This window comes from Canis aureus, chromosome 6 (genome assembly GCF_053574225.1).
Source record: "Canis aureus isolate CA01 chromosome 6, VMU_Caureus_v.1.0, whole genome shotgun sequence".
NCBI lineage: Eukaryota > Metazoa > Chordata > Mammalia > Carnivora > Canidae > Canis > Canis aureus.
This window is the reverse complement of record NC_135616.1, coordinates 57,724,090-57,745,026: the sequence shown is the minus strand read 5'-3', so window position 1 is coordinate 57,745,026 and position 20,937 is coordinate 57,724,090. Positions and strand designations below refer to the sequence as shown.

General features: G+C 35.5%; 2 protein-coding genes across 10 annotated transcripts in view; one reads left to right on the top strand and one right to left on the bottom strand.

Moving 5' to 3' along the window:
- The window catches only part of COP1 (COP1 E3 ubiquitin ligase), a 244,389-nt gene that overhangs the window by 49,822 nt on the left and 173,630 nt on the right, over window positions 1-20,937 (top strand). For 3 of the 8 annotated variants that reach the window (XM_077901776.1, XM_077901775.1, XM_077901782.1), the window contains exons 6-7: window positions 7,477-7,545; window positions 18,514-18,537. The exons of 2 other annotated variants lie outside the window; for them this stretch is intronic. In XM_077901776.1, coding sequence (XP_077757902.1) covers window positions 7,477-7,545; window positions 18,514-18,537 — 93 coding nt within the window. The remainder of the gene's footprint in view (window positions 1-7,476; window positions 7,546-18,513; window positions 18,538-20,937) is intronic. 3 more of the 8 variants (XM_077901780.1, XM_077901778.1, XM_077901777.1) reach the window with 1 other exon arrangement.
- The window catches only part of LOC144316185 (transcription and mRNA export factor ENY2-like), a 73,514-nt gene that overhangs the window by 27,996 nt on the left and 24,581 nt on the right, over window positions 1-20,937 (bottom strand). Inside the window, exons 2-4 of one of the 2 annotated variants that reach the window (XR_013382027.1) lie at window positions 7,794-7,849; window positions 6,704-6,798; window positions 4,496-4,562 (exon numbers count right to left, since the gene is read on the bottom strand). The exons of the other annotated variant lie outside the window; for it this stretch is intronic. The gene's annotated coding sequence lies outside the window, so the exon portion shown is untranslated. The remainder of the gene's footprint in view (window positions 1-4,495; window positions 4,563-6,703; window positions 6,799-7,793; window positions 7,850-20,937) is intronic. 2 annotated transcript variants of the gene reach the window in all.

Genomic DNA, 20,937 nt, shown 5'->3' with positions numbered 1-20,937 from the left:
ACTGATATGAGTGTATTAAAAATATAGTTTTGTCTGTTTCTCATTAATTCTTGTGATTTGCTTAATGTATTTTGAAGCCTGTTATTTGGTATATTCATGTTTAGAATTGTTATGTCTTTTGGACATACTATCCCCTTTAACATTTTCTGGAAATATTTTTGTTCTGAAGCAGGGGAGCAGCAGAGGGAGAGGCATGTTCCTCACCAAGCAGGGAGCTGAAAGTGGGGCTCTATGCCAGGACCCTGGGATTATGACCTGAGCCAAAGGTAGATGCTTAACTGACTGAGCCACCTAGGTGCCCCGTCTTTTATATTTTTTGATATTATTAAAGCCCCAGTAGCTAGTTATGATTAGAGTTTCTGTGGCATATCCTTGTTTTTTTTTAAAGATATTTATTGATTGATTGATTGATTGATGAGAGAGAGAGAGAGAGAGAGAGAGAGAATATGAATGAATGAGGTAAGGGGCAGAGGAAGAAGTAGACTCCCTGCTGAGCAAGGAGCCTGATGGATGATGTGTGGCTCCATCCCAGGACTCCAGGATCATGACCTGAGCCAAAGGCAGATGTTTAACTAACTGAGCCTCCTAGGCACCTTTCCTTCTTTGTTTTTTTTGTTTTTTTTTTTTTTTTACTTTATACCATCATTGTCTTCATGTTTTAAAAATTTGTCTTTTAATAGTGTGTACTTGAGTTTCTTTTCTTTCTCTCCTTTTATTTTTTTTTTTTAAGATTTTATTTATTTATTCATGAGAGACCAGAGAGAGGCAGAGACCTAGGCAGAGGGAAAAGCAGGGAAGCAGGGTCCCTGCAAGGAGTCCGATGTGGGACTCCATCCCTGGACAGAAGTGTCCAAAGGCAGACACTCAACCGCTGAACCACCCAGGTGCCTCAAGTTGTTGTTGTTGTTGTTGTTTTAAACACTATAACTCATTTAATTCAAGTCCTTAAGTTCATTTTAATATAATGTAACTATTGATATGGTCAGGTTTGGGGTCTGCCACTTTGGTATTTTCTATTTTTCCATATATTCTCTATTTTGTATTCCTCTTTTCTTGCCTTTCTTAGAGATCAAGTTTCTAGGATTTTCCATTTTAGTATTACATTTTATCTTCTCTTTTTTCACATTCTCTTAAAATTGTATTTCTATTAGTTTCTCTAAAGATTATAAAGTACTTTTTATAATCAACCTTCAGTTTAGAGTATGCCACTTCAGAGATAATGTATTCATAGTCAACCGTTAACATATACCATTTTATGGAAAATGTAAAAGCTCACAACAATTCAATTTACCAAAATTCTACTTTTGTGATTAATTGTTTATAAGCCCTACTAAATAGTTTTCTGCTTTAAATAGTAGCCTTTTGAAAATTTGATCCAAAACTACCCCCACAAAAATAGAAATCCAATATTTACCCTTTCAGAAGTTTTCATTTTTTCTTGCCTATCTAAGCTGCCACATCTGGCTCATTTCTTTTTTGTTAGTATAACTTTCTTTACTATTTCTTGGAGAGCTGATAGTTTTGTTTTCTGTGGAAGTCTAGGGTTTTGTTTTTTTTTTTCCTTTATTCCTTTTTAGTACTTTAAAGGTATGTTTTCATTGTCCCCTGGCTTCTTTGTTTTTGATGAGAGAGGGAGAGAGAGAGGCAGAGACACAGGCAGAGGGAGAAGCAGGCTCCATGCATGGAGCCTGACCTGGGACTCGATCCCAGGTCTCCAGGATCACGCCCTGGGCTGAAGGCGGCGCTAAACCACTGAGCCACTTGGGCTGTCCTAATGTTTTAAAGTCCTTTTTGCCCATTCCAGCATTTGTATCATCTGTGAATTTCATTCTTTTGCCTTTTTCTTTTTGACTTTCTACCTTCTTTACATGTCTTCTAATTTTTTAAATTGTAACTTTGACATTCTATATTCAAGAGTGGTATAGAGACTACGGTAGTTAAAACTATTCTCCTGGAAGGTCTTGCCTTTTCCATCGTCAGGGAGCAAAGAGTAAGAGATTGATCTCTCTTCGGTTTAATCAGAAATTTAGCTGAGTTGGGGTTCACTTGTAGCTTTAGTTTCAGTCCGTTGACTTTAAAGTATATAATTGACTTGAACAACATGGGTTTGAATTGTGAAGGTCCACTTATACACAGGTTTTTAAAAATAGATACTATAAATATATTTTTGATGTGATTTTTAATTTTTAAAAAAAGATTTATTTATTTGAGAGAGAGAGTAACAGCGCATGAAAGAGCACGAGGTGGGGAGAGGCAGAGGGAGAGCCTGACACAGGGCTCTGTCCCAGGACTCTGAGATGATGACCTGAACCGAAGTCAGGTACTTAACCTGACCTAGCCACCCAGGTGCTTCTCCTTGTGATTTTTTATTTACTTATTTTTTGGGAAAGATTTTATTTAATTAGAGACACAGAGAGACAGAGACAAAGGCAGAGGGAGAAGCAGGCTCCATTCAGGGAGCCCAATGTGGGACTTGATCCTGGCACTCCTAAGTCAAAGGCAGATTGCCAAATGCTGAGCCACTCAGGCGTCCCTCCTTGTGATTTTTTTAAAATAACTTTTTACTGTCTCTAGCTTACTTTATTGTAAGAATACAGTGTACAATACATATACAAACTGCATTAATGGACTTCGTTATTAGTAAGGCTTTTGGTCAACAGTAGGCTATTAGTTTTTGGAGGGTTAAAAGTTATACATATATTTTGGACTGTGCTGGGGGTAGATGTCCCCAATTCCTATACTATTTAAGGGTCAACTATAGTATTTTACTTTTTAGTTTATCCCTTTTTTATTGTTACTCTGGGAGTAACCTTTTACATTTTAATCTGAAAGGTATTGGTCACTATTTTTATTAACTTAAATATTTTGTATTGTGAATGTGTCTGTATGCTATTAGTTTTTTGAAATTTTAGGTGCTTATTCTGTATACTATTTATATTGTCACTTTTTATAAATATTTCTCTTATATTTTGAAGCACATGTTTCTGAAATTGTTTCAGGGATTCATTTATGTTATTTACACTTAATTATTAATTGGGTGTTTGTATCTTCTGTTTAACAATTTTTATTAAAAAATTTTCAAATTTAAAACCTTTCCAGTGCAGAGAGGTATATTAATTTACTAATATGATTATGGATTTAAATTTTTATCTTCTGTGTGTCAGTTTTTGGTTCATAATCTTTATTTTGTTCAACACAAAGAACTGGAAACTACTTGTAAAAAGATTTGTTATTTAGTCTTTATTTAGAGTAATTACTGTTTAAAAGATTTGTCATTTTTAAAATAGTATTTATTTATTTATTGGAGAAAGAGAGTGATCATGTGAGTTGGTGGAAGGGCAGAGGGAGAGAATCTCAAGCAGACTTCCCACTGAGTTCAGAGCCCAGTGAAGGCCTCATCTCACAACCACAAGATCATGACCTGAGCTAAAATCACAAATTGGATACTTAACTGAGTCACTCAGTTGCCACAAGATTTTTATTTTTTTAAAGATTTTATTTATTTATTCATGAGAGACACAGGGATAGGTATAGAGAGAAGCAGGATTTATTCAGGACTCAATCCCATGGCCCCTGGATCATGACCTGAGCCAAAGGCAGACATTCTTAATCACTGAGCCACCTGGTGCCCCAAGATTTGCTATTTTATAAAAAGATTTGTTATCTAGTCTTAAAGTAATTAGCTTTTTTAGAAATAGCAATATCTTATATTTCTTTATTTTGCTGTACCAGAGACTTTCATACCCCAGATATTGTATCAAGGTAAATTTCAGGGAGGGTAAAAGATATATCTTTCCTTCACCTACCACCTATTTTTAAACTCCATTAAAGAATAGAAAGAAATTTTCAAAGAAGAGGTTGGAATTTAGAAATGGAATGATGTCTGATGAACAGATCAGTTTTACAAGATGAATATTGGAGGTTGAGAATTTGGGAATTAATTCCCTTAAAACCATTTGTCCACATATGCTTTCAGATATCTACATGTATCCTCAGCTGTTGAAGGCTGTTATAGCTAGTCATTATACCAGATGTGCATATCCTTTAGAATTTTTTGGACAACTTTAAGGAAACAATATATTGATAGAGAAAAATGATCAAATAATAGTAACGTTTGTGTAGTACGGCAACTTGACTCTCATTTGTGACATTTTACCTGCTTGTTTCATAGAGAAAAAAATCTGAAGCCTGGTAGGGGAGACATTCATAAGATTTTACAGGGTTTTTAGGTTAGAATCCCAGAACTTTTGACTTCCTGACACACCTGGAAAGTTTTTCCTTGTCTTCTGTTTTTTTTCCCCCTGCACCCTTTTCCTTTTCCTTCTTTTGAAAAACAAAATCTAAGTAAAGTAACTACAAATTCAAACAATCTTACAACATTTATAGCAAAAATTCAGCAGTCCTCAGCTACATTATTACTCCTTATCCTTAATATTAACTCCTAGAAGCAGTCTTTTCAACTTTTGTTTTTACTTCTTATTCCTAAATACCATACCTGTATTATTCTAGTTGGAAAAATTTATTCAAGGAAGCATTTCTTCCTCAAAATTCCAGTTGCCCTCCTGTTGAGAAATTACTTAGAGTTAACTGTTCTTGGGAAGATGCACTAATGGTATCTAAGCTCATAAGGCCCATATTATTCATTTATAATGAAATAATATAAAGGCAAGTTAGACTACATCTTTTCATAGGTCAGGCAAGTGTATTTTTTACGCAGTTGAAAGGTTATCCCGAAGCTGGTATCAGAAGGGTATGGAATTGGGACATGAAGAGTTAATTGCAGAATTTACATGTTTAAGTATATTGGGCTGTCACCACAACATTGCTTCTGTTTTCATAGTGGAGATGTGATTTTTGGTTAGAAAAATTAATTGCAGAAAAGATTAGAAAAATATAGAAAACCAGTGCTTAAGAAAAAAATTGAAGCATATTCCTTTTCAGATGGCAGACATATGCTGTCTTTTGAGACAATTGACTGTAAACCAGATGGGACAAAGGTGATAAAACTTGCTATATTGCAAAGAGCACTAAGAGTGGAGAATGAGATTTTAAATATATGTATTTTTATTCTGTGTTTCTTTTCACTTTTATTCCAGTTTCGTCATTTGAAAATGAGATAATTAGGCTAAATGATCATATCATTTATGGAAGCTTTTGCAATGTAAGAAATGCTTAAAGAGTTAACTCCTTAATACTTTTACTTTTTATAGTGGGTTAAATGACTTTAAAGGATTACTTTTCAGTTTCTGAGACAGTTCTAACAAAACATATATGGCTATTTTATTTTGATAAAATTGGCTTTATTCCCATTAAAAAAGTGTATTTTAAAATCATCTATTTCTTTTATGTATTCTTTTATATTTACATAGGAAATTATGGTTTCAGAAACTTGCCATTTATTCCCATTCTTGAAATTATTCTTTTAAAGGAATTAAATTACAGAAGGGATGCCATTTGCTGAATTGAATTCCTAGAGTACTTAATTGGTTCCATTTTCCTTTGAGCTTGAGGCTTTGGGGTTTTTTTTCTCCTTCTTTCTACAAATCGGTTGCATTCTTACCTTATTTACCTGTGTTGTTGATAGAGTGAAATGAAGTATTCAAACTTAGTATTTTGAAAGTAGTTTGTGCACATCCTTTGCAAATGAATTAATAGTGTTAGCTATGTATGTTTCTTTTTGTATAACGATGTTGTCTTTGCTCTCCATCCAAATAATCTGTAAACAGTTCTAGATAATCAGTGTAAAGAAGTCATAAGAGGGCGGCCCCAGTGGCCCAGCGGTTTAGTGCCATCTTGGGCCCTGGGTGTGATCCTGGAGACCCAGGATCGAGTCCCATGTCGGCTTCCCTGCATGGAGCCTGCTTCTCTGCCTGTGTCTCTGCCTCTCTCTCTCTTTCTCTCTCTGTCTCTCTCTCTGTCTGTCATGAATAAATAAATATTAAAAAAAAAAACGTTATAAGAAAGATGCAGAAGATATTTGTCATCATTGTTGGGACAGAGAGCCTCTGTGAGTTTGTTCTGTGTGATGGTTTACCTTACTTTTCAGAAATGTGTCTAAGGTCCAGTAAATACCAGTTTGTTTTGCGGAAAACAGATCACTTTTAAATTTTCATGATAAGGACTCCTGGGTGGCTCACAGGTTGAGCGTCTGCCTTCGGCTCAGGGCATGATCCCGGAGTCCCAGGATCGAGTCCCTCATTGGGCTTGCTGCATGGAGCCTGCTTCTCCCTCTGCCTGTGTGTCTGCCTTTTTCTCTCTCTCTCTCTGTGTCTCTCATGAATAAGTAAATAAAATCTTAAAAAAAAAAAATCCTAATGTGATTGTCACTTCATTTTTGTTTTCCCTTGTTCTTAGTGTCTTGACTTGTCATTGACCTATTTTGCCTCTTACCCTTTAAGAAATAAAGATTCATTCTCTCTCCTCAAAGGGGTTAGACTCTGGCAGTAGGGTGGCCTTGCCTTTTTGGTATGTGTAATATCTTAGTGATTTTCAAATTTTGACTGGCTTATTCTTATCATCTGGGAACTTGTTAAACAAAGATTCCTATCCTGTGTTTATTTCAACAAATGCCCCAGATAATTCTCTTGCATATATAGCAAGGTAAATTAAACTTTTATTAATCATCATTATTTATTTTTGTTTGATTTGGAAGTGATTTACTGGGCATTATTCTTCTTTTCAAATATAAAGGAATTAGAATTACCTTTGATTATAAGCCATCTCATTCCATTTTTAGCTTTTGATAATTCTTTTTACATATGTTCATTCATCAGGTTCATCTGGAATTCCTTGTTCTTTCTGTGAATTTTAACAGTAAAGGATAAATATTTATATCCAGAAAATGTCAAGCTTAAAGTTATCTTTTATCTGTTACATGTTTGTTTCACTTACTGATTTGGGTTATTTACTTCTACTACTTGATTATGTTAAAAGTTATGTTTTTAAATGTTTGAATTTTGACTGAAGTTTTCTATGGAAATATATCCTCACATCTGTATGAGTAGGTAATATCCACAAATAGTAAGTTTAATTTCTGAAAGGTATGGATTCATTCTCATTTACTATGTTTCTTATTCATAACCCTGCAAATGAAATTCTTACGGAGAACGTGATTTTAGTGTCTAGGAACTACCGTGATTCCACTGTGATTTTTGTTTTGATATTCTGTTAGTTTGGTTGGAAGAGAAAGCTAGGACAGATAATAGAATTGCCATTTCCCATAAGTAGTTTTCCCAGCATGGTAGATGAAGAATGTAATTTAAAACACCTGTTTTTTAAAATTAGTTTTAGTTTTGGGGAAAATGGCTTGCTTTAAAAAATGCCATTTAGTAAACAGCGAAATGGATTAAATAGAAGTAATAGGCCAACTTAAATGGATGCATGAAGTTGCTTCATACTGGTTATACTGTGGTGTTAAAGATAATATGGAACTCATAGTTATATTTTTAAAAGAACAATTATAATTTTCTATTATAGGAATCACATGCAGCCCAACTACAGATCCTTATGGAATTCCTCAAGGTTGCAAGAAGAAATAAGAGAGAGGTATTATTATTTTGTATGTTTTACCTAATGTTTCATTTACTATTGCTGACTATTTCCATTTTCCCCCATTTTTGTAAAGGCATTTCATGCTAGAACGTTTATTTAAACATTTAAAAAGCATTTTAGTTGTAGGTGGTTTTTAACTCTTTGTTATTATAACTTCTTTCACCTTAGAACTTGATATTTTTAAAACCCCTTTTTGGAGAAGTACTGAAAAGTTTTCTGTAGGATTGAATACAATGACTTACCTCAAAGGGATAAAGAACAGAAAATAGAATTATCAAATGACAGCCTACCCTTCACCCTGCAAAGAGAATTTAGGAAACTTTAGATAATAAAGTCTTAGGTAGAGTCTTAGGTATGCAAAAATGCATGCTGGGGGAAAATACAAGTCGAAAGTAGTTACCTATTTACAACCTGGGAACTGTAAGCCATGAAGGATAGCTAGCTAAAAGATAATTTTTTAAATTAATAACCTTATACTCAGAATGTTCTAATTTAATGTTCATAAAATTCCTCAGTCATTTCACACTTACACAGAATATGGGAAAAATCAAAGATAAAATTCCTTTGTTATGGGGAGAATGCTAATATAACTTTGAGAATAGTTTTATATTTAAATTCCTAACAGTCACAAATCTCTTATATTCTTATTTTAAGTTGTCTGATTATGATGTTTTTTAATCATTAAAAAATGTATGTAACATCTATAATGCGCTAAATTCTAGGCTATTATTTTTGAAAATAAAAAGATGAGAGATGTGTTTTTATTTTGATGAAGTACTGTTAGTCTACATTGTCAGAACCTTTACATTATCTTAGTTTGGTATTTCCCTCCTTTTTGATTATTTATGATGTCTAGTTTTAACTTTTTCTTATTCAAATTGGATTTTTCTGTACTGTGATATTAATAGCTTTTCTTTATATGGTTTATGACTTTTTCTCTTATCCTTAAGTTTTGCTGAGCTAATAATTGTGATTTTAATATGTCTATTAAAAGCATAGCTTCAGTATAAATTTAAAATTTATTCCTCAATATTGCTTCTTAGCCTTTTGGCTAAGATCAAGTGTAAAATTTATTCCTTTCAAGTTTTTTTTTCTTTTTGGGTGGGTACTTCTTAAATTTTGGTATGCATAAGTATCACCTGAAGATCTTGTTAGAATCTTAGTTCTGATTAAGGGTGTATGTTTTGGGGATGCCTGGGTGGCTCAGCAGTTGAGCATCTGACTTTGGCTCAGGGTGTGATCCCAGTTCGTGGATCGAGTCCTGCATCGGGCTCCTTGCAAGGAGCCTGCTTCTCCCTTTATATATGTCTCTGCCTCTCTCTGTCTCTCATGAATAAATAAATAAAATCTTTAAAAAAAAAGGGTGTATGTTTTGGTGCCCCATAATCTTCATTTCTAACAAGCTTTGGGTGATGATGTCGTTGGTCCTTGGACTACACTTTGAGTAGCAAAGCTGAAAATGTTATATATGGAAATTAAAAGAGGTACACTCAACATCTTTTTGGTATAGAAAATTCTTTGGAAAAGTGATAATTTTTTATATTCCATACATACTTCCCAACGTTAAAACAGAATGTGAAATGGTTTTACAATACTTGCATATACTTCATTCTGCCTTAGACTTCGAACTCATTGGAAGTGGGATTTAAGTACATGAGATTATCTCATAATGTCTTAAAAAAACCGGGGGGGTGTGGGCAGCCTGGGTGTCTAAACGGTTTAGCACCACCTTCAGCCCAGGTCATGGTCCTGGAGACCCGGGATCCAGTCCATGTTGGGCTCCCTGCATGGTGCTGCTTCTCCCTCTGCCTCTGTCTCTGCCCCTCCTCCCATCTCTGTCTCTTATGAATAAATAAATAAAATCTTTAAAAAAAAAATCTCATAATGAATGAGTAAATGACTCCGTTAAGTGTACAGTTGAAATATGAGGATGTCTGAGGGTTAAATTAAATGGCTGGTCATTATCTCTGTCCTGAATTATTTAAGGTTTTTATTAGCCCCTAAGGTTTTTCACTGCTTTTCTGGAGATCTATTAATACTTGCAACAAGAGTGCCTGGGTGGCTCAGTGGTTGAGTGTCTGCCTTTGGTTCAGGTCGTGATCCTGGGATCGAGTCCCACATCAGACTCTCTTAGGGAACCTGCTTCTCCCTCTGCCTAGGTCTCTGCTTTTCTCTTTCTCTCTCTCTCTCTCTCTCTCTCTCTGTGTCTCATGAATAAATAAATAAAATCTTTTAAAAAATGCAACAAAATTGTAAGATTTGAAAATGTCTCAGGTAATAAGGATATAGTATATAACTAAAAAACCCTGAAGATTCTGAGGTTAATACCCTGTTAGCAAGCTGACAAATAAGCCTGTCACAGTTTTATTTGTGCTGTTGGTTACATGAGACTTCTGGGCTGGAGATAGAGGACTTTATTACAGCACATCTGGCATGCCCGCTGCATATTTGCATCTTATCTCTGTCCCTCAAGTCCCACGGGGGCGATGTAGATAGGGGCTCAGGTGAGTGCTGCATGCACCTAACAGTGGATTTATGTAACAACTAAGGAACTCTCAGCTTAGGAAATTCTAGTCTTTTAAAGGGATTTGCTGGAAAACCTGTCTAGTCTTTGCCTTTTAGGGAGATCCTATTTTTATCATATTGATCAGAAAACAAATCTACTCTCTGTCCTGGAAAAAATAACTATTTCTGTCTTGCCAGAATATTTGCAATAGAAACATCCTTGAAAAGATCATTTGGAATAAAAGCTATGACAGCATGTTCAGAAATGGGAGAGATTGATAGAAAGTTGTTTCCAAACTTTTTTTTTTTTTAGATTTTATTTATTCATTTGTGAGAGACACAGAGCACGAGAGAGAAAGAGAGAAAGAGAGAGAGAGAGAGAGAGAGAGAGAGGCAGAGACATAGGCAAAGGGAGAAGCAGGCTCCATGCAGGGAGCCAGACGGGGGACTCAATCCCGGGTCTCCAGAGTCACAATCTGGGCTGAAGGCGGTGCTAAACCGCTGAGCCACCTGGGCTGCCCAGAAAGTTGTTTCCAAGTAAATAACTCTTCCTCACGAGTTTAATTTGTTCTCTTTCTGATGTGGTGACTGTTGGCCTGGAATAATACCTTCTAAGATACTGCTTTTGATCATAGACCTCTTAGTATCAGTGTTTCTATATTTTTGTCATTAAATGTGTGGGTTAATTGTGCTGTAGAATTTTACAGCTTGATTTTAATTTGATCCTTGTGATTGAATGATTCCTTTCCCCCTTGAACCATATTTTTTAATAGTGGGCAGTTTAACCAAGAAGTACACTAGTTCTAAGTACTTCTGGATATTGGTGCCTTTTTTGTGCACTGATTATATTGTCATGAATACATTTTGGTTTTCTTTTTTTTAATGTACCCATGATTGAGTGATTTTGAGTATTTTAGGTTTAATTATACAAGAGAATCTGAGGAACTAGGTTAACAAAGTTTTACAAATCTGAAAATTTATTACTAGGTTCACAGACTAAAAATGTAACAGTTACTTTGATTGAATTTCATAAATTTCTTCATAATTGGAGTCAGGTACAGTAGTGCTTTCTAATTGTAATAAACTTTAGCCTAGGGGCGCCTTGGTGGCTCAGTCAGTTACCTTTGACTCTGGATTTTGGCTCAGGTTGTGATATCTGGATTGTGAGATCAAGGCCCTGTGTCAGGCTTCATGCCCAGTGAGGATCCTGCTTGAGATTCTCTTTCTCCCTCTGCTTCTTCTCATTGTCTCCCTCCCCCTTGGGCACATATATTTTTTTTTTCTTCTCGCAAAAAACCCCCCCACAAATTTTAGAGAATTAGTTGATTAATATCTCATAATTTAGTGAATACAGAACGCAGTGAGTAATTATATTTTCTTGGATATATTACAAAGTATTTGCATGCTTAATCCTCCAAATGAATATTGTTGTTAGAAGTCTTCTGTTGTATAATTTATATTTGAACTTATTCAAACAAAATACAGGCTGATAACTTTTGAATGTATTTTCCTAAGATTAACATTCAGACATTGGAAATTAACTTGTGATCTTAGACTTATTTTTTTGGGGGGGGGGTGATAAGTGTTTTTTTAGATATTGATATATACCAATCTAAGAAGTTCAATCTGCATAAATTTAAGATACATATTTACTCCAATATCTATCCCATCTTGCTAGTACTTTAGGGCTATTAGAATTTTACATTTAATTTTTATTTTGTGTTATTTTGTGTTTTCCCCTACTGACCCTTTTTCAGATATTAAGAGAAGGGCACATAATAGGCATTTGCATTAGTTATCGATTGCTGTGTAGCAAGTTATGCTCAAATTTGATGACTTAAAACATTAAACAGTTAATATCTTGGAACAGGAATTACGGTGCAGTGTAACTGAGTGCCTTGGCTCAGCATTTCTACCAGTTGTTGGTAGAATCAAGGTGTTGGCCAGAGTAGCAGTGACCTCAGAGTTTGACCAGGATAGGGATGTGGGTGAGGGGTTGGGGTGACTGGGTGACAGGCACTGAGGGGAGCACTTGACGGGATGAGCACTGGGTGTTATGCTATATGTTGGCAAATTGAACTCCAATTAAAAAATATACAAAAAGGGGGATCCCTGGGTGGCGCAGCGGTTTGGCGCTTGCCTTTTGCCCAGGGCGCGATCCTGGAGACCCGGGATCGAGTCCCACATCGGGCTCCCGGTGCATGGAGCCTGCTTCTCCCTCTGCCTGTGTCTCTGCCTCTCTCTCTCTCTCTCTGTGTGACTATCATAAATAAATAAAAAAAAAAAATTAAAAAAAAAAATATACAAAAAGGAAAAAAGGTTTGACCAGGGTAGAAACCCTTCCAAGCTCACCCATTTGCTATTAGATAGGAATACCTATTTCTTGCCGTAAGGGCTTCTCCACAGGTAGCTTTCTCCATGATTGTAGGCTTCTCTCAGAGGGAACAAGCAAGCAAGAACATTTTGAAGATAGCAGTTGTATAGTTTTTGTAACTTAACCTTGGAAGTTACATCCTAGCATATGTGCTATTTTCTGGTCATTAGAAGGAAATCATTAAATCCAGCCCACACCAAGAGGGGGAATTACATGAGGGTGTGAATACTAAGTGGGGATCTTGGAGGCTATCGTAAATTCTACCTACCACAGCATTTAATAAGTTATATGTATTTAAGTGTTATTCTTCATAGTCTGAACAGAGGGGCTTTGAGTTTCTTGTAAAAGCCAAATGTGTATCCGGATTTATACAATTGCCTTATATTTAATTTGACTTAATTTTAAAATATACTTCTGGACATTTCTGGTACCTGTGCAATGTACTGTAATAGGATAGTTTTGGTAAGTCTTGGTTTCCTTTCGGTTTTGTTTGGAATTCCAATGAGCTAATTTTATAGTGTTTTTATGTGAAATAAACACAGAAAAACCCATAAGACAAATTTATAGTTAAAAACTTTATGGTAGAGTGACCATCCATGTAACCAACTATCCTGACTAAACAGATAAGATAATTGCTGGGACTTCTGAGTTACTGCATAACTTTTCCAGCTTACAGCTTTCTCCCTATGTATTATGTGGTCAGTATTCTGATATTTATCACCTTCCTGTGTTTCTTTATTCTTTTAATGCCTAAGTATTTATAAGCCACTTTTTTAAACTTCAGTAGATTTATTTCTGTAGCATGTAATGTTGGTTGTTTTTCTTTGACTCGTTAAGGTTCATCCATATTGTTGTATATGGCTGTCATTGATTAATTTTGTGTATAGTATTTTATTAATTGAATGTACTCCATTTTTGTGGTTAATGGATTTTTGGGTTCATTTTGGTCTATTCACAAAGAATGCTACTATCTTGTATTTGTACCTATGTATGTATGTATGTATGCATATATTTCTATTGTATGTATATAGGAGTGGAATTGGTGAGTCATAGGACATATATCTCTTCATCTTTAGTAGATAACAAACTTTTCCTAAGTAATTTTATTAGTTACTCTTCTACAGGGTTTGTATGTGTGTTTCTATTGTACTGTATTCTTGGTAATACTTGGTATCATAATAGATCTTTTCAGTTTAGCTAATCTTGTATGTATTGCTGTTCTTTGTGGTTTTAATTTGCATTTCCCTAATTCCTAATGAGGTTGAGCATACTCTGTTTTTTTTTGGCCATTTTAGTTATTTGTGTATGCGTAAAGTACTTTTTAAAAGCTTTTTGCATCTTTTCTATTTAGTTGATTTTCTTAATGGTTTGTTGTTTATATATTCTAGATAAAAAATTCTTTGTCCCATCTATTTATCTATTTCTGTCTGTCTTTAGCAAATATTTTCTTGATCTACTTGGGCTGGTTATTTCATTATCTTAATGATGTCACTTGACAGAAGTTTCTGTTTTTAGTAAAGTTAAATTTATTGGTCTTTTCCATTATAATTAGTGTCTTCTGTGTTAGGTAAATAATTTCCCACCTGAGATCATGAAGACATGTTGCCATATTAAATGCTTGAGGCTTTATTTTTTTTAATCTTTCACTTTCAGATTATAATCTGCTTGGGAATTTACTATTGTGTATATTGTGAGGGATAGGCAGTTTTTCCTATGGATATCCAGTTGTCCAAGCATCCTTCATTAAAAAGTCCATCCTTTTCCTATTGCTCTCAAGCACCACCTTTGTCATGTATAATATGTCGATATATGTGAAGGTCCATTTCTAGGCTACCTTTTCTGCTTCACTGGTCTATTTGTCTATCTTTTTCAGCAGAAATACATTGTATTAAATACTAGAACTTTAAGTTACTGTTCTCAGCTATTTATGGCACTTGTTATTTCTATGTAAATTTTAGAACCACCCTGGTTTTTCCATGGTAAACCTGCTGTGACTTTTTATTGAGACTACTTTGACTCCATAGATCAATTTGGGAGAGTATATTTGTATTCAATATTGGGTCTTCTGACCCATGAATGTAGTATTTCTCTGTTTATAACTAGGTCCTTAAGGTTGTCTTTCAAAATTTTGATATTTTTCAGGATATTATTCTTACACACCTTGGTTTTAGATTTGTTCTTAGGTCTTCATTTTTTTATACTATTATAAACAATGTCTATGTCTTCAATTTCAGTTTCTTACTGTTTGTTGCTGGTAGATAGAATTACAGTTGATTTTTATAGATAGTTTTTTTTGTATCCAGCAACCCTGTTAAATTCTCACTCTAATAATTTATTTGTAGATTCTTTTATGTCTTCTGTATACACATCGTCACCTGCAAATAATAACAGTTTAGTTTCTTTCTTTATGATCCTTATATCTTTTATTTATTTTTCTTGTCTTACTCTGCTGGCTAGGACGTCCGGTACAATGATGAATAGAAGTGGTGATAGCGGGGCATCCTAGTCTTGGTGCTGATCTCAAAGTGAAAGCTTTCGACGTGTCACCATTAGGTATGATGTTTTCTGGAGGTTTTTTTGTAGGTACTTTTTATCTTTCAAGGAAGTAAAAGGACTTTTTTTTTCCTTTTAATTGTGAGTGGGGATTGAGTATTCTCCAAAATTTTTGTGCATCTGAGATGATAATTACTTATTTTCATTCTGTTAATGTGAATAATTAAATAATTACATTGGTTTAACATTAAAGGATTAATCAACTTTGCACCTAGAGTGATCAACCATCCCAGCCATATTTCCATTTTTATGACTGAACATTCTGCATGCTAGGAAACTCCACCAGGATGGTGGTTTGCCCTACTTATATTCCTTGAGTAAACCAAACTTGGCATTGATATATCCTCTCCTATATTGTTTGGTTTGCTGATACTTTGTTTAGGATTTTGCATTTTTGCATCTATTTTCATTAGTGACGTCCTGTAAGTTTTTTCTTACACTGATCGTGTCCAGCTTTGCCTTTATTATAAAAATTGTTATTTTTATCAAATGAGTTTGGGAATGTGCTCTCTATTTTCTGGAAGAATTTGTATAGTCTAGGAGAGATATCTTTGCTGAACGTTGAAAGATTTTACTGAAGAATGTCTCTGGATTTGTTTGTTTGTTTTTTATTTGTTTGCAGAAAGTTTTTAACTATTCAGTTACTACAACACTTATGTGCTTAATCATTTATTCTGTTCTAGAATAACAGGATAAATGTTATACAGCAGTTTTACTTACTCAGTTTTTGTTTAAAATATCACTTGTGACATGTTATTCTTTTTCTAGTTGTCCGTTTCTTTTTTTTCTTTTTTTTTTTTTAATTTTTATTTATTTATGATAGTCACAGAGAGAGAGAGAGAGAGAGAGAGAGAGAGAGAGAGAGGCAGAGACACAGGCAGAAGGAGAAGCAGGCTCCATGCACCGGGAGCCCGACGTGGGATTCGATCCCAGGTCTCCAGGATCACGTCCTGGGCCAAAGGCAGGCGCTAAATCCCTGCGCCACCCAGGGATCCCTAGTTGTCAGTTTCATCTAAATTTTCAAATTTATTGGTATATTGGTTTTAACATAAAGTTTTGAATGCCCCCAGAATTTTTTTTTTAAGATTTTCTTTATTTATTCATGAGAGACACACATACACAGAGAGGCAGAGACATAGGCAGAGGGAGAAGCAGGCTCCCTGTTGGGAGCCTGATGTGGGACTCGATCCTAAGATCTTGGGATCACAACCTGAGCCAAGGGCAGATACTCAACCACTGAGCCACCCAGGCACCCCACCCCAGAGTTTTTAGTGATATCTTTCATTTCTGACTCTGCTTAATGCTGCTTTGTCTTTTCTTCTTTTTTTCTTGATCAGTTCTTGCCAGGGATGTGTCAATTTTGAGTCTATCTAAAAGAACCAACTATTGTCATTGCTTATATTCTCTATTTTGTTTTTGCTTTCCACTCTACTAATTTATGCTCTTTACAGTTTTCACTGTTCCACTTTCTTCGGTTTTATTTTATTGTTCCTTTTCTAATTTGTTAACTTGTATGTACATACTATTATATTCCAGTTTTTCCCCCACTATAGGGATTTAAGACCATAATTTTTCTTTTAGTTGCATCTAATGATTTTAGTATGGTATTCTATTTGTTATTTCTTAGTTCAAAAGAATTTCTAATTTTCATTATAGTTTTTTTTTTTTTTTAGGCCTGTGGGTTATATAGAAGTAAATTTATTACTTGGATGCTAGGATTTTCTTGTTGTCTTTTTTTTTTTTTTTTTTAAGATTTTATTTATTTACTCATGAGAGAGAGAGAGGCAGAGACACAGGCAGAGGGAAAAGCGGGCTCCATGCAGGGAGCCCGATGCGGGACTCGATCCCAGGTCCCCACAATCATGCCCTGGACCGAAGGCAGCACTAAACCACTGAGCCACCCAAGCTGCCCTCTTGTTGTCTTTCTGTTGTTGATTTGTTTTAATTATATTGTCAGAAAATACTTTGTGTTTATTCCTTTGAATATGATACTTGCACTGTTCCTGGTGGTTAGTTAAATTTTGAAATATTTGTGTTTGAAAAAGAATTTGTTTTCTGCAATTGTATGCTGCCATGTAAAGTTTGTTAAATGTATCATGAGAATTTTCTGCATTTTTACTGAGCTTTGTTTCCTTGTTATATGAATTACTGAATAATTATATTTGAGTTGAGTTTCTTATAGACAGCAGAGACTTTTTATCAACTCTGCCAAATATAGTCTTAGTATATTTAGACCATTTACATTTAATGTAAATTTTATGACGTGAGCCTACCATTTTATTATTTGTTTCATGTTTCTTTTCTCTTTTGGTTTTTGTTATGTTTATGTTTTCTTCTTAGGGGTTGCTTGAATGTTTTTTAGAATTCCATTTTTAAAAATTAATTAAAGATTTTATTTATTTGAGAGAGAGAGAACAAGCAGGGAGAGGGGCAGAGGGAAGAGGGAGAAGCAGACACCTGCTGAGTAGGACGCCTGATGCAGGGCTTGATCCCAGGACAGGATGCTGGGATCATGATCTGAGCCGAAGGCAGATGGTTAACTGACTGAGCAACCAGGTGCCCCCATTTTTATTTATTTGTAATGATTTTAAGTAGATTTCTGTATATAGATTTTTTTGGGGTTGCCATAGGTATTACATTATATTTAAATATCACAGTGCTGATGTTGACATCTATTTACATTTGCTTTTATTTATTTTAAAAAATATTTTATTCATTTATTTGAGAGCGAGTGAGTGAGCACAAGCAGTGGGGAGGGGGAGAAAGAGAAGCAAGTTCCCTGCTGAGCAGGGAGCCCCAGTTGGGGCTCTATCCCAGTAGGATTGGGACCTTAGCAGAAGGAAGACACTTAACTGCCTGAGCCACCCAGGTACCCCCACATCTGCTTTTATACATAAACCATCTCAATATGTCACCTATAGTGCCCCTCCCTCCCTCCCTCCCTCCCTCCCTCCCACCTTCCTTCGTCTTGCTTGTTTTATGCTTTCTTCTCAACTTAAAAAAAGTTACAATCAGAGGATTCAATGAAGCCTATAATTAAGCCTGTCTGCTGATACAGAATTTAGATATTATGTATATGTTTATGGGGTAGTGGTATGGTTGTATGGTAAGACTTTAGTTTGTACTTCATATGGCTAAATGTGCTTTGCTTTTGGTAGTAACTTAGAATAAGTATAATTGTATATGTCTGTGTATGTATATATATATAATTAAAGACTTTTTTTTTTAACAGAAGTTTTAGTTTCGTAGCAAAAGTGAGAGGAGTTACAGAGATTTCCCTGCCCTCACATATCAGAGCCTCCGCCATTATCAACATTCCTCACTAGAGGGTACATTTGTTATAATTCATGAACCCTACACATTATAGCCACCAAAAGTCCTTAGTTTATTTTGGGGTTCACTGTTGGTTGTGTATATTCTGTGGGTTTGGAGAAATATGTAATGACATGTATCCATCATTCTAGTATAGTGTTCTCATTGCCCTTGAATTCTTTTTCTTTTTTTTTTTTTTAATTTTATTTATTTCACAGAAAGAGCATGCAAGCTTGAAGAAGGTGAGCGGAGGGGAGGGACATAAGGAGAAGCAGACTCCCTTCTGAGCAGGGAGCCCTGATGCAGTGGCTCAATCCTAGGACCCTGGGATCATGATCTGAGCTGAAAGCAGACACTTAACAGACTGAGCCACCCAGGTGTCCTGTCCTTGAATTCTTCTGTGCTCCACCTATTCATTCCATTCCCTACCTACAGCCCCTAGCAATCACTGTTTACTTTTTCTTTGGTTTTGCCTTTTCATAGAATATCATAGACTTGGAATTATATATTATATAGCCTTTCACATTGGTTTTTTTCACTTAGTAATATGCATTTAAGTTTCCTCTGTCTTTTTATGGTTTTAGAGCCCATTTCTTCTTAGCGCTGAATCGTATTCCATTATATGGATGTGGTTCTCTTTATCCTTTACCTACTAAAGGACATCTTGGTTGCTTCTAAGTGTTAGCAATTAGGAATAAACCTGCTATAAATACAGTTTTCTGTAGACATAGAAGTTTACAGCTCCTTTGAGTAAATTCCAAGGAATATGCCTCCTGAGTTGTATGCTGACATTATGTTTACTTTTTAAAGAAATTGCTGGGACGCCTGGGTGGCTTGTGGTTAAGCATCTGTCTTCGGCTCAGTGTGTGATCCTAGAGTTCCCAGATCGAGTCCCACATCAGGCTTCCTGCATGGAGCCTGCTTCTTCCTCTGCCTGTGTCTCTACCTCTCTCTCTCTCTCTGTGTTTCTCATGAATTAAAAAAAAAAAAAAAATAGCTGAACTGTCTTCCAAAGTGGTTGTACTGTTTTTCTTTCCTGCCCAGAATAAGTGACAGTTCCTATTGCTGCACCTTCTTGTCAGCATTGGGTATTGTCATTGTTCTGGATTATGGATTCTGTAGTAGGTATACAGTGGCAGCTCATTATTGTGTGTCTGTGTGTGCTGTGCGAGTGTGTGTGTATATATACGGATACACATAAAATGTTGCTACTCATTTTTTAACCCAATTTTTTCTGAAAGTATGCCAATACTCTTGTTCAGATTTAATTATTCAGATGATTGAAATAGTCTTGGGAGCTACAGTTTATTCTAATTATATTAGCTTTTAAAAAACAAAGTTCAAACACTAAATACTTTAGCATATTTTATCAAATCATGAGTGCAAGTCAGTTAAATAAGTATGATACCTAAGTGCATCAAACTAAATGTCAGTAAAAGGGGGCTCTTTATTTTTGAATTCTTTTACATTTTAGTCTTCTGGGATTCTGAAACTTCACTTGCCTCCTCAATTTAGAGGGAGATTGAGTGCAAGCAGGGAGAGGGATTACTTAGGGGTTCCCTCTTGGTTTTATACAAGAGGGTTTGGGGAAATGTGTAATGACATGTATCCGTCATCCTGGTATCATACAGAGTGTTCTCATTGCCCTTAAATTCTTTTTTTAAGGGAGAGGGTGAGAGAGAATCTCAAGCAGACCCTGTGCTGAGTGTACAGCCTAACCCAGGGCCCATCTTTGAACCTTGTGATCATGACCTGAACTCAGCCAGTTGGATGCTCCACTGGCTGAGCCACCCAGGCGCCTCTCAAACTTTACTTTTTTTTTTTTTTTTTTAAGATTTTATTTATTTATTCATAAGATTCACCGAGAGAGAGGCAGAGACACAGGCATAGAGAGAAGCAGGCCCCATGCAGGGAGCCTGATGCGGGACTCAATCCTAGGACTCTAGGATCACGCCCTGAGCCAAAGGCAGACGCTCAACCGCTGAGCCACCAAGGTGTCCCATTTTACTTTTTAAATCTATATGTTTTTTAAGCTTTCTTTGGGTTTTGGGACATCATGCTGTGTTGAAAGTTTCCTTGTTATTAATACAGGCTTAGGGTTGAATGTCAAGCATTTCTCCATCATTTGTATTTATTATCAGTTTTAGCAACCTTCAAACTCATGAGGATATGGTACAGGGGTGGTTTTGATATCATTCTCAATTAGTGACCAATTTTCAGTCAGATAATGGTAGTTCATCTTTGTGAGCTTTCTTAATATTTCTAAAACATTATTGGACTCTGATTCATGCTTTTACTCTAGATCGTGCTGTTCCCAGTTATGAAACACATTTGAAGAGTGACTTTATTTTTTTTATTTTTTTTAAAGTTTTTTTTTTTTTTAATTTTTATTTATTTATGATAGTCAGAGAGAGAGAGAGAGAGAGGCAGAGACACAGGCAGAGGGAGAAGCAGGCTCCATGCACCGGGAGCCTGACGTGGGATTCGATCCTGGGTCTCCAGGATCGCGCCCTGGGCCAAAGGCAGGCGCCAAACTGCTGCGCCACCCAGGGATCCCAAAGAGTGACTTTAGATTAATTCTTCTTTCTGCTTTTAAATTCTTGTCCTTTTTTTTTTTTTTAATTTTATTTTAGTACTGTAGT